The sequence below is a fragment of the Benincasa hispida genome, chromosome 9, assembly GCF_027475165.1.
Source record: "Benincasa hispida cultivar pf3 chromosome 9, pf3_genome.v1.1, whole genome shotgun sequence".
NCBI lineage: Eukaryota > Viridiplantae > Streptophyta > Magnoliopsida > Cucurbitales > Cucurbitaceae > Benincasa > Benincasa hispida.
This window is the reverse complement of record NC_143486.1, coordinates 99,091,801-99,104,584: the sequence shown is the minus strand read 5'-3', so window position 1 is coordinate 99,104,584 and position 12,784 is coordinate 99,091,801. Positions and strand designations below refer to the sequence as shown.

The 12,784-nt window shown below is 35.4% G+C and overlaps 1 protein-coding gene across 2 annotated transcripts; it reads right to left on the bottom strand.

The window, feature by feature from the left end:
* Positions 1 to 5,354: 5,354 nt before the first annotated feature.
* On the bottom strand, positions 5,355 to 12,107 carry NPG1 (tetratricopeptide repeat (TPR)-containing protein). Of its 2 annotated transcripts, none has more exons than XR_005484186.2 (7): positions 11,804 to 12,079; positions 10,888 to 11,127; positions 9,446 to 9,698; positions 8,145 to 9,355; positions 7,359 to 7,506; positions 5,797 to 6,174; positions 5,355 to 5,708 (listed from the first exon to the last, which is right to left on the bottom strand). XR_005484186.2 is itself a non-coding variant. In XM_039042956.2 (7 exons), the coding sequence occupies exons 2-6, from the start codon at positions 11,080 to 11,082 to the stop codon at positions 5,855 to 5,857; spliced, it is 2,127 nt and encodes a 708-aa protein (XP_038898884.1). In that variant the 5' UTR covers positions 11,083 to 11,127; positions 11,804 to 12,107; the 3' UTR covers positions 5,355 to 5,708; positions 5,834 to 5,854. The 2 variants fall into 2 exon arrangements, 1 of the variants encoding a protein (XP_038898884.1); XM_039042956.2 differs by having other exon boundaries at positions 5,834 to 6,174; positions 11,804 to 12,107.
* Between the last annotated feature and the right edge of the window lie 677 nt (positions 12,108 to 12,784).

Below are 12,784 nucleotides of genomic sequence, written 5' to 3'. Positions count from 1 at the left end.
AAATGGAAGGAAATACCAATCTGATCGTGTTCCTGGATTGTAATGAACAAAAGTACTCGACCAATATGGAAGTTCTGAATATGATTTCTCTCAATCACCAAACATAGCAATCAATGCTTTTCTCTTGCTTGTCACACCCGCCTATAATTGACATTATACCCATATTGTTTTTTAATTACTTCTTGGAGTAGGGCCATAATGTTGGGATTGGTGTCCTAATTCTCTCGGAGTCTCGTTGTTTTGTAAAGATGCACATTGTTAAATGAATAAAATAAGTGTTATTTAATTCTGGCATTTACTCATATCCAATAAACAAAGCTCCTTGGTCATAGTAGGACTATGACTTATGTTCATTAGGGGAATAAGTGGTACTTAAGGAGACAGATGTAACTATAGGGGTATAACGGTTTATTGGCCCAGTTGTACTTACGAATGATCTGTGAAGGGTTTTCGCACTACTCATTAGTTAAGATGGACAGATAATATATCTATAGTGAGGAGAGTTCAGTTGTCGGCCTTTAGTGAAGTCCCTGGCAGTTAACGGATGGTGGATCCCGTGACTAAAGAGTTTAGTCAGTTATTCACGTACCGTTGGAGCTTCGGATCTACAGGTCCATGAGGTCCCTTGGTAGCTTGGGTTCATGTTGAAGGATCAGTTCTTGGTGTTGATTTGAAATGTTCAAATTGACAAGAGGTATTTTGATTATATGTGATATAATCGGTATGATGTATGAAATACATCTAGTGGAGGATTGATGTAAATGAGATTTACATTAAATACCATGGAATAGAAAAAGAACTATGGTTTATATGTTTCATGAGATGAAATATTAAAACTATAGGTTATAAATATAGTATGATAAGTTGGTTATCATTTATATTTATAATAATATTGATTATTAGATAATTAATACTTTTTCTTTTAAATAACCAAATGTAGTGAGTGGTTATTGATCATGGTAACCGTGAGGTTTTAAAAGGAAATCAGTTTCCTATTTTTTTTATAAAAAAAAAAAAGAGGTTTTGGAAATTTTGAAAAGTTTTGAGTTTTCTCTCCGGCGAAAAGAAACTCACGAAAGTCGTTAAGTAAATATAGATTTACTAAACGACGGCTGGGCTAGGTAAACAATCGTGCAGCTGCTAGCTAAACGATCGTGCAGTGTTTACTAAACAATTGCATAGCTTTGCTAAACGATCGCTGGCCTAAAGTAAACGATCGTGTAGAATCAGCCAAGCTAAACGATATAGCTAAACGATCGCATAGCTTTTGCTAGACAATCACATAGCTTTATCTAAATGATTGGGCATCGACCTACACGATAGGTCTCCGAATTTTCCCACTTACCCAGTCGTGTACACGATCTGTCTTTCCTCCGTTCGTCTGTCTCACACCAAGTCCGAACAAAGCCCACCCTCTGGATTCTCACACCGAGAATACCAAGGTCGCCTTGTTGGTGGTGTCAGACTCAACTCGACACCCTCGAGGTTTTTCGGAGGTCGTTTGTGGTGCTGTGGAGGCCGTTCGCTGTTGCGAAGGAGTTCGTGACCAAGGAGTTTGTTAAGGACGAACGCGAAGAGTTTGTGCTGTGTTCGTGCGGTGTTGTGATCGTGTAGATCGAGCGCTTGTGATTACAGTTGTTTGATCAGAGTCGCACATCGGAGTGTGGAGACGCGTCCTCTTATGTGCGTTCAGTTTGCTCTCTGTTCTTTATGTTGTTTCATGCTGTAATTTCTCTATATATTTGCATAACCACTTGTATTGAAGTCGACTGTAAATGTATTATTGATTCATGATTGTAATTTGGAATAGTCTTGCTTCCGCTACTCACAGAAATCATTGTCCCGATTTCCTTCACATAGGTATCCCAGGATCAACTCTAACCATATTTTGGATTTCGATACTCATAAAATTTGAATCAAGTTGTGAATGATCTTGTGACAATTATGAGTACAAACATGAGTGGTCCCCTTCAAATCCGATGATTTCAAACATCCAATGGGTTTTACGCCGACATGCCCATAACCTCCAATCACAACCATCCTATGTTTGCATCTCACATACCAAGTATCTTGATTTGATTCTACAACGACAATCTCATAGTGTTCTGTCATGCGGTATTTTTTTACAGCCAACTATAAATCTTCTTTAATGTCAAATAACATTCCTTTTTGTATTAAACTAGAATTATCTACACATCTACTCCTTTCCTCCAATGTTGACATTCGTTCACAAGTTTAATTTGTAATTTTTCAATCTATTTGTGTGACCGACGAAACCAACTCAATATCATGTTCCCCATTTCTATCGTTCCCAAATAATTCATCAAGTTTGACATCAATATCACTGTCTCCATCATTTTCAGGTTCAAGAATGACTAAATATTTAGGAAGCATCAACATATTTACTCAAATTTTTACCATTGTTATAGTCAACCAAAAATATGTTAATACGACAAAAACTTTGTTTCTTCTTTTAAGCCGTCCAAATAAATATATGTTCCAAATAGTCCAAATATTTTTATTTTTTTTACCAGTCTAAACAATCCAAATATTTTCCTAAGTCAGCCCAAATTCAAATGGAAAAAAAATCGAATATGCATCAATCAAATGTAACATTTCAACTGTCACTTTAAATTAAAAAAAAAAAATCGACAATCCAAGTTATGATATTCAACTAACAAAAAAAAAAGTAATCAGTCCAATATGAGATCTATGGAGTATACACTTAAATCAACCCAAATGAAAATAAATTAAAAAAGAAATACCTACGGCGGAAGGTAGATCAACGGGAAGAAAGATGGCGAACGGTAGATCGGTGAACAGCGACAGCAACTAGATCGATAGACAGTGGCGGCAGTTGGATCGACGGTTTTAAGAGAGAGGAAAAAAGTTGGAAAGTTTCAGATAGGAAGAAAGGGAAGGAGAAGGTCGTGGGGTGTAGGGACCACTAAATCGTGTACTTGGCACACAAGTTAGGGTAATCTTGGACCCCGTCCACGATTACCTGGTTAACGTTGCATGACTACCCATTTGGCAGTCTGCGCGTGCCAGGTCACTACCAGGTGTGGCAGATTTACGTGCTCTGAAGGAAGTCGTGTACCGGATACACGATGTAAAGGTAATCGTGTATCGAGTCCACGATTACACAACTCTATTTTTGCCAATAGTTTCAATCCAACCCTATTTTTGTTAATATTTATTAAAATAATATTATTTAAAAAAATCCATTGCAATGTATCGACTTAGATCTCTTTACAACAACCCGGTTTTGATATTATCGCATAAAAAATGATTCAAGGGTTTCGGAAATACGTCTAACTCTCTTTTCAAATGTGATTTTTGCAGAAAAGTAGATTAGGTGTAGTTATCTTATCCTTCCCCTTTTTCTTACAAAACAAAATATAAATAGTTTCAATTTTTTAAAAAGAAAAAAAAAATTATCATACAGTAGATTTTTATTAGGTATTGTTTAGGCTGCTTAAATGATATCTACAATTAAGACTACATTCAAGTTTTTTTTTTTTTTTTTTTGCTACAAAATCAATGTTATGGCCACCATTTTGGCGACTCAGTTACCACAAAATATACCTATCACAAAATCAAATATAGATTGACATAGACTCGATCGTATAAACACTCCAATGTGATTAATTTCAAATCGTCATTAGATCCAAAGCTTGTACTATTTTAAAGGCATGTGTGAGTAATATGTAGCTTACTATTATTATTTTGTTTTGCAACAAATGAAGATCAAGGTGGGGGATTTTTCAAACTGAGCTATACTTAGACTAGACTGATGTAGTGCTAGTTATTTACAAGTTTTTACATACATATATTTTGTTCATTTTCTTAGGAATAATTATACAGATAACCCAAGAATTAAACCCAAAATACAAACCTAAATTTTTTTAAAAAAATGTCAAATAAACTTCTGTTGATGACATAAACAAGTAAAGCCACGGTATTTTTCTTCCTTTATTTGTTTTTCTTTTTCTTTCTTCTTCTCTAGACCACCGACAGGTCTGGTTTTTTTTCTTCTTTTTCACATTTTCTTCTTCTTCAATTGGGTTTTTTCTTCTTCTTTTTCACATCTTCATCTCCGCGAGAAGTCTTCTTCTCCTATTGGTTTTTTCCCTTCTTCACATCTTCTTCATCTCCACGAGTCTTCTTCTTCTACGGCACTGCACCTTCTCCGGCGAACGAGAGCAAGAGCAAGATTTCCAACTTCTTCTCCGGCACAACAAATCCAAATGAACAGCTCTGATACAACCAACTTCAGTGAACAAGAGCAAGAGAGATGAGTGATTTTGTGAGGAAAGGAAGAGAGAGATCGAGAGAAACCAAGACCGAGAGAGTGAGAGTGACCAAGACCGAGGGAGCAAGAGACATAGAGAGAGTAGTGATTTGTGAGTGAGAAAAAGAGAGAGCAAAAGCAATACTGAGAGAGAGCGAAAGCGAGAACGAAATGCTTTTCCGTGTGTGCGTGACTATATTTTGATAATTTCATCCGAATTTGACGTGAGCAAAGAATCATTCAGCATTTTTTTTTTTTTCAAAAACTAGATTCTTTGACATTTTTTTTGTCTAATTTTTGGATTATTTGTACAAATTCTCCATTTTAGATTGTAATGATCGTCTCCAAAGTCGTAATTAAGTAGCCTTTTCATGAGGCTGAGGGGGAGTGGAGAAATTACCCTTCAAAGTAATTCAATTGTTAGATTTGAGTTTTTATACTTTTGTGTTTGTGCAAATGTCATCATTCTACCCACAAAAATTTCAGCTCAATAGGTAAAAGAGCGGGAAAAAGATATTTTTAAAAAACGTTATTTTTATTTAATTTTTTTTAATAAAAATTGTTTAAAATATACTTTAAAAAAAAGTATTCCAAAAGTTATTTTTGAATCATCGCCAAATATTTTAACTTTTTTAAATAACTTATTTTCAAAATTAAACCAAATACTATGTTATCCCAATAGTTCCTACTGTCAACCAAAAATAAATAAAATAATAAAATGAAAATGAAAATAAAGCAATGGCCTTGTTGATTATATTTATTTATTCATTTCACACTATTGTCACATATATTCAAATATGGAAAAATCTAGGCCAACATACATGCATTCAAATTTTCATACTACTACATTTATAAAAAGAATATATATATAACTATTAATAGGCATCCTTCCCTTTCAAATTCACTCGAAAATTATTAATCAATCTATTTAAACAGCAAACAAAAATAAAAAGAATCTTTCCATGAAAAAAGAAAGTTAATAAATTTAAAGGAAAGAAAAGTAAATGACAAATTCCAGGGTTAAGAAAAACATTGAATAATCCTGAGAGTCTTGGGGAGGTTGGATTGGAAGAAAATTTCATACATCACAACAAATAAACAGAAGAAAAAGGTATAATTCCTCTAATATTGCTCAGTTACAAGAATAAATATACATTGCTGAGCAAGAATGGTAAGAACAAACAATCAATTTTTTAAAATATCCACCAACTCATCTCTCTACAATTCATCCTTTCTAACTTCATATTTATATAGTTTTAAAACAGATTCTTTATCTTATTAAACTTATAGATTAAGTTTTTTCAGTTACAACTTACAGCACAGTTCTTCACATTTCGCCAGTGCCTTCTTTTCGGCCCCGAAGAAAGTGAAATATCGCCTGTGACCATTGCATAGCCAGTTTGAAGTGATCGTTCTGTATTGACAAAAAACGAAAAAATATTTACGATATGTAGAAAAAGTAAGTTTTAAAACTTGATTGATCTAAATCTATAATGACTTACTTAATCCACGAAGAAAAAAAATAATGAAAACTGAGACCTTCAATAAATTAATGACTGACTAGAGAATACTGCTGAAGCTTTCAATGGGATCGGATTCTTCAAGCATGGCGGCCGCCTGGAAGCAGTCTATAGCATCAGCCATTCGTCCTTCGTCCCGATGAATGACCCCTAAGTAAAACCAAGCCTTACGGTTGGTAGGATCTAATCTCAATGCGTCTGAAAGTAAGCTTCTCGCTATAGGCAATGCATCCGGGCCCGCTTTCGACCAAAGAGCACCAATCAAAACCTTGCAAGGAACATAAGACGGTTCGAGTAGGAGAGCATTAATATAAGCTGCTAGAGCTTCTTGTATTTTCTCACGTCCTTCACACATTAGACCTGATGGAATAACAGATATGATGAACATTCAGCTGCGAACAAGTCATTTATGTCAAAGCATGCAGAGAGACAGGACATCAACAAATTTGTACACCACATTAAATACCAATATTTTATTGTGGAAACGGGAAGAAGATGGAAGAATCTAATCATGGACATAATTACTTGCATCGGAATCTCGTAGCCATTATGAGAAATTAATTATTCTTTGCTCAATTGAGAGCTCTAAGTCTTTGTTTGTAAACCATTCTTCTCTCACTTCTGTTTTTCTGTCACTGCCACCCTTTGTCTTCATGAAATCCTTGACAATGGTGAAAATAGGAATAAAAGTAATTTAATTATCACAGTGACATTCTGAATCACCAAATTGGAGAATTCCCTACTTGTGATTGGTCGCCACCTAAATCTACCAATGGTTATATATATATGTAACATACTAATTATCATCGAGAAACATGTATAAGAGAGGGGAAATTTACTGTCATTGACGTAAAATTTATAAATATTAGATGTTGCTAACGTAGGCCTCACTCCAAAAATTAAACTAACAAAAATTCCTAACGAGTATTATGGTAAGCAACGTGCACAAAGTCATGACTCATATTACTTCGAAGTGGCAAAGAAACCTAAAGAAGAAAATGAATTCTGCACAGCAACAAAAAAGTACCGATTTTGTCAAGAGGAATTAAGTTTTCATCAGACTGACTGAATGGGAGATCATATAGAACTCATCGAGACAATACACTCAATGAGAAAAATCCTACTTCTTACACTATTATGGCCCATCGACTCCGTCCCACTGTAGGATAAATGGAAGCTAGTAGTAGCAAACTTCAGCTACTACAAAGTTGAACACATGTTGGCAACATGAAGTTGGACCAAGTTTGAAAGAACCAAGTCCAGCAACTATTTCAGAGAGCTTGTAGTAAATAGTAATTAACTATTTTCCAGATCAAGATCCAGACAGAATGGTTGACGAATAAACTTGAAGGACAGACAATGAAAGAGATCCATTTCTTATGAATTTTCTTTTTCTTTTTCTTTTAATAATAATTTAAGTTGTAAGTCGTAACTAATCGTTCAGTAGCAGGCAAGCAGTGTAAGGTGTACTAATTTGATTTAGAACAGTTAAGAAAATACTATATGCCGTTATTCATGTAGAAAATAAAATATCCAGATCTTGCCTTCACTATGTAGTACTTCTGGGGAGAACTCTTTCAGCTCTCTTGCTTTTCCTAGACATATCTCTGCATCTTTCCAATGTGAAAGGCTGGAGTATAAATTGGCTAGACCATTCCACACTTCAAATTCATTCACTTTATCATCTTCAACCTATTATAAAGGCAGAAATTGGATCACATATGCATACAAAATAAATTGCATCAGTAAGTTATATTCTAATTAAACTGAGAAAAAAGAAAAGATCAGATAAAAAGGTACTAAAAAGGTACAATTAGGTGAATAGGAGTCCAATGACAACTTTACTGTTGCAGATTTTTTGTTATTATATTATACAACTTCTATAAGTTTTTTTTTTTTTTAAATGAATATATACAACTTCTATACGTAAAACTCGGTAGAATTTGACCAGTTAAATTTTCCATCACCAAGGTGGGGCATTCATTATAGAGTCATAGAGTGATAGAGGCTCCAGCTCCATGTCCAAATCACGGTGTCCAAAAATAAGTCTTCACGTGAATGGTAAGGCAGGACAACTTTTTTAAATTCAAACAGAACAATTTAGAAATACCAGATGTTTATAAGCTAGCAACTCATATTCGACAGTTAAAACCAGCAACAAGTGACTGAAAATTTTCTATTTTAGAATAAAGTGTAACTGAACTAAATATCTTCTTCTGCTGGAAAAAAAAAAAGGAACTGGAGAACTATATCTGTGTGTGTGTGTTTTTTTTTCTAAATTTTTTAATTTAATTTTAAAAAAAGGGAGGGGGGACTGTGCAAGTTATAACCTGAGGGATAATTCGGAGAGGTCCAAATGATTTCTTTTGCGCTTGAACTAATGCAAGGAGATAACGGTAAGTTTCGATAGCATCCATATGTAATGATTGAGAAACTTTCAGCTTTGCCTTGAGTCTGAGAAGTGGACCTTGTTCCCATTTTGTTGTCTCATCCATTGCAGCATCAGTGACCACTTCAGCCTCTGAGAATCTCTTTTGGGCAGACAAAACAAGAGCAAGCAACTGCCAGCCTTTTAAGACAGAGCCACCGGTTTCATCAATAAACTTCTTTGCATATTGCAGAGCAGCATTCAAATTTCGATATTCTGAATATTGTACTCCTAACTCAAGCATCAAATCTAAATTATTGCTCTCCAGACCACTTGCTGCCTCAAGAGATTTCAATGCCTCTGACTGAAGACGGGACCTCTCAAAGTCAGAGGAAGACATTTTGGCTTGTTTTCCCAGACAAAGACCTAACAAGCGAAGACCTACACCCTTTAAATGCTCTTCATTTTCTATAGAATTATTCATTACCCGCTGGGCATAACCAACTCCTTCAGCAGCAAGATAAGGATCCTCACTACAGATCTTGGCAGCCAATAATAAAGCTGCCACATCATCTGGTTTCTCATGTTTATGTAGAGACTTTCTCAGAAGATTTAAGGCAACTTTATTCTGTCCTGCTGCACAATAACAAAAAGCTAAATACTTCCAACGATCTACACGGTGATATACTCCAGGCATGACCTCTTCAAGCTGTTTTGCTAAAACAGACGTCTGACTGCACAAGGATAGAGCATATATTAGGTGCTCCATCACCGATGGATCCCATTTTATTTTACCAAGGTAATATTTCTTCACAAGGACCATCAAAAGTAGAATTGCTTCTTCCAAATTATTTTTTGGTACATAAGAACCTTCAAGTTGAACAGCTAAACTAGGAGGACCAGCCTCTACTCCACTGTAAAGCAAAAAAACAGCAAATCCTTTCTGGATCCTAGCACAGCTTTCATTATTGAGGTTCCATTGGCTTAGGAGGGCACGTCTATAAGCAGATATTGCTTCCTGGAAACAGCCAGCCTGCTTCCATAGCTCAGGGAGGAGTTCTACAGCCTGACTGACAGTATCTTGCAATCTGCTATCCACTTGCCCATCAGGAATTCCTTGCTGGAATATCTTCTCTACAGCATCAAGTACACTAGTACACTCATCAGCAGCCTCTGAAAAGTCCCATATGATTGGTTAGAGTTTGAGAGACACATTTAAAGAGATTAAGAAAAATAGTAAATCCATATCCCATTAACACTTACCAGTTACTCTCCCTAGCTTCTGAAGAGACTTCACTTTTAAATATATGGCTTCAAGAACCAGGTTTGCAGCATGCTGCGAAACTGCATGTTGAGATTCAGTGCGCGAGCGTCCCTTTTTTGGAGGTGTCTTCTCAGAAACACTAGGCTGTAATCGTTGAATAGCTGCTTGGAGATCAATACCATCAAACACGCGTAGAGCACCTTCGACATTACCTCTCTGATATTCCAACTTCCCAAGAAGGGCTCTGGCTTCCTGCAATCATTTTTAATGTGGGAAAAACATCAAATTTAATGTTTATAAGCTGCAATCTTTAATAGAATGATTCTCCTAAAAAAATAGTATCATGGAAGTAGGATGCATTATAACGATCACTTCAGTCAATTCTTTGTCCATTCATTGGTAGACTTCCCATATTTGAAGGGGTTAGTAACTAGAGCACTCATGTAATCAAATTATTCTAAGTCGTGGTTTTGGATTTTTCTTCAAGCAAATTTCTGAAGTTTTTGCCTAATGATTATGAGGAAAATGGAAAGGCCATCTTAGGAATTGAAGTCACTGTTTCTACCAACTAATTATTCAAGTGAATGATATACTATTTGAAAACTGAAAATTGCAACAGACACAGAGGATAATAATACTGGCTGGCATCATGGTAGTTGTTTCTTTTAAACACGCTTTGCCTCTATAATTATAGACATAAATAAAATGTATTCAGACTTCTAATAAAATAATTTACGTTGATTAGCTTAAATGAAAATTGAAATTCCTACAGTTAACATCTAAGAAATAAAAGATTGTGTCTCACAAGAACTTCTACTTCATTTGTGTCTCTTTTTGAAAGCTTTTCTTCTCTTCATTTTTTCCTTTTGGTTGTCCTCATGTTTGTAGGCCCATTTTTTTTCCATGTGACCTTTTTGCTTTCATTTATCTTATTCTAATTGGCTCATGTAGAATAGAATTTTACAATCATAGAATCCTAGGTAAGCTTTGGGTTTTTAGTTACATAACAAAAACACTCCAACAATTTGTGGGTGAAGGATAATATACACAAGCAGAAACCAGCGGGTACTTGTTTGATCACAGGTGGAACTAAAAGAAGAGAGCAGCAAAGATTTCCTTACCCCGGATGCAGCATAAGCATATAGATGGTCGATGCATTACTGACTGAACATTATACTCGGGAACTTATATTTTTATATAAATTTAAAAAATGGAGGCCATAAGTGCTCAATTGTGGTTGAGGGTCGGATCAATTCAGTAAATGTTCAAACATGTGGTGATATAAAAGGAAAGTTTAAATCTCCAATTCTTTTTTCATTTTTCCTTCTTGGTCAAAACAGCCTTCAATTACATACTATACTATGTTTGTAACAGTCTGAAGCATGAGAAAAGAATTGAAGTTCATTTCAACCTAATTCTTCGTACTGGTAAAGAAACAAACCTCAAAATTGAGAGATAACCCTTCCCGTAATGAAGATTCTGCCTCTTGGATATTTCCCTCATCGAGCTTTGCTTCTACTTCTGTTGTTTTTATGCAGATCCCATTTGCACAGACTTCTCGGACAACTATTCCTTCATCAGATTCGCCAGACTCCATGGCTGGCTCCCTATCATCTTCATCAACAGTTGACGTCATAAGTTTTACTTTCTTCAATTCCCTTCATGAATTTGCTTCTTCCAACTGCCATAAAAATTCGTGATATATATCTCAAAACCATATAAATCTTGGCATTGGAATGATGGAATCAATCTTGAAAAGATGAAAATATGAAACTTATTAATAGAAAAATAAATGTGAATTGATCATCTTTTACGCGGGAACAGCCTTCATTCATGACCTTTCTTTTTCTTTTTCTTTTTCTTTTTCTCTATTGCGCACGCTTGGCTGGGAAAGGGAAATCAATATCCGGAGATAAAACTACAAAACCATAGATTCTTACTTTCTGTAGTAGAACAAGAAACAAAAAATGCGGTTCTAAATAAAGTTCTTGTTCCCTGATGACGCCAATCAACAAAGGACATAGCGGGACGTCTGGGTCTTTACTTCTTTCCCTTTTCGGTATATTTTCAGCAATGAAACAGTGCATTCAAATGCATATTAGCATCATACCATTGGCACATAAACAGAAATACCTGGATCTAAAACTATTGATAAATAGAATATATGGAAATGCACGTTCCTTTTATCGTTTGGATGCCAAAAAAATTAAGGAAAAAGATTCAACGGAAGGATCGATCATAACAGCAGGATCAAAAATTTTCATCTACTCTTTTGGGCTCAATTTCCGGGTCAAAACTTTTATTTTCTGCATTGAATTTCCAAGACCAGCCGAATACATACAATAATCGAATCTTACCGGAGAAATTGAGGAGCTGACATCAATGGATGCTTGCTTGAAAGGGATCATTGACGACAAACAATAAGCTGAAAACTAGGCAAATGAGGCCGACAATTTGGCCGGAAGCCGACGAGTACGGTGGCGGATCAATTACAATTTACAAACAGCTTGGAGGAAATTGAGGCTCGCAGCATTTGTCTCTCAGAAACAGAGCGAGCAAACGAGATCTATATTTTGTTTTGTAATTTAATTTTTGGCGTCGAACTATTTTTTCTTTTTCTTTTTCTTTTTTTCGAAAAAGGGAAAAAAGCATTTAATTTAAATCTAACGTTGAAAACACATGGATCGTCTTCTACGATTCCAAGGCCCATGTACGTTAATTGGACTTCTTAATGGGCCTTCCAAATTAAGCCCAACAAAGTAAATTTGAAGGTTAACGTTACGGAAAAAATCATAAACAAAATAATAAAAAGTTGGAGGTGTCGATGGCAAAATTAAGGTAAGGATACTTACTTGACCTTCATCTGTTACTCATGTAAAATTCATAATTTGAAAAAAAATCACCTGCAAAACAATTAAATAACATACCAGTGCTTGCTATCTGATGCTTGAGTCAAATTTTGGCAAATGATCAGAGCAAACTTTTGGCAAGAAAAAAAAATACCTTGTGTGAAGTTTATATGAGTAAACATAGAATTTTTCCTAATCCGACAGATTGAACTCATAAAAATGAAATCGGACTAAGCAAAGAAGAGAGAAGAATCAATGGCCTACAAGAAGTAGGCCTCGTGGAAGCATGAGTTGGCCTTAGCTTGCTAACGGAGATCCGCTTGTCTTGTGTCTATGCCTCGGCTTCGGAATGGAAGGCTAAGGCATAGGACCACCTCAGTCAAGGAGAGCATTTGGGTCTACTGACCCAATTGCCTTTAATCGGACTTCTTTTGTCCTATTTTGACCTCTTCAACCTATTTCATGTGTTTCGAGTTTGGATAGATTTTG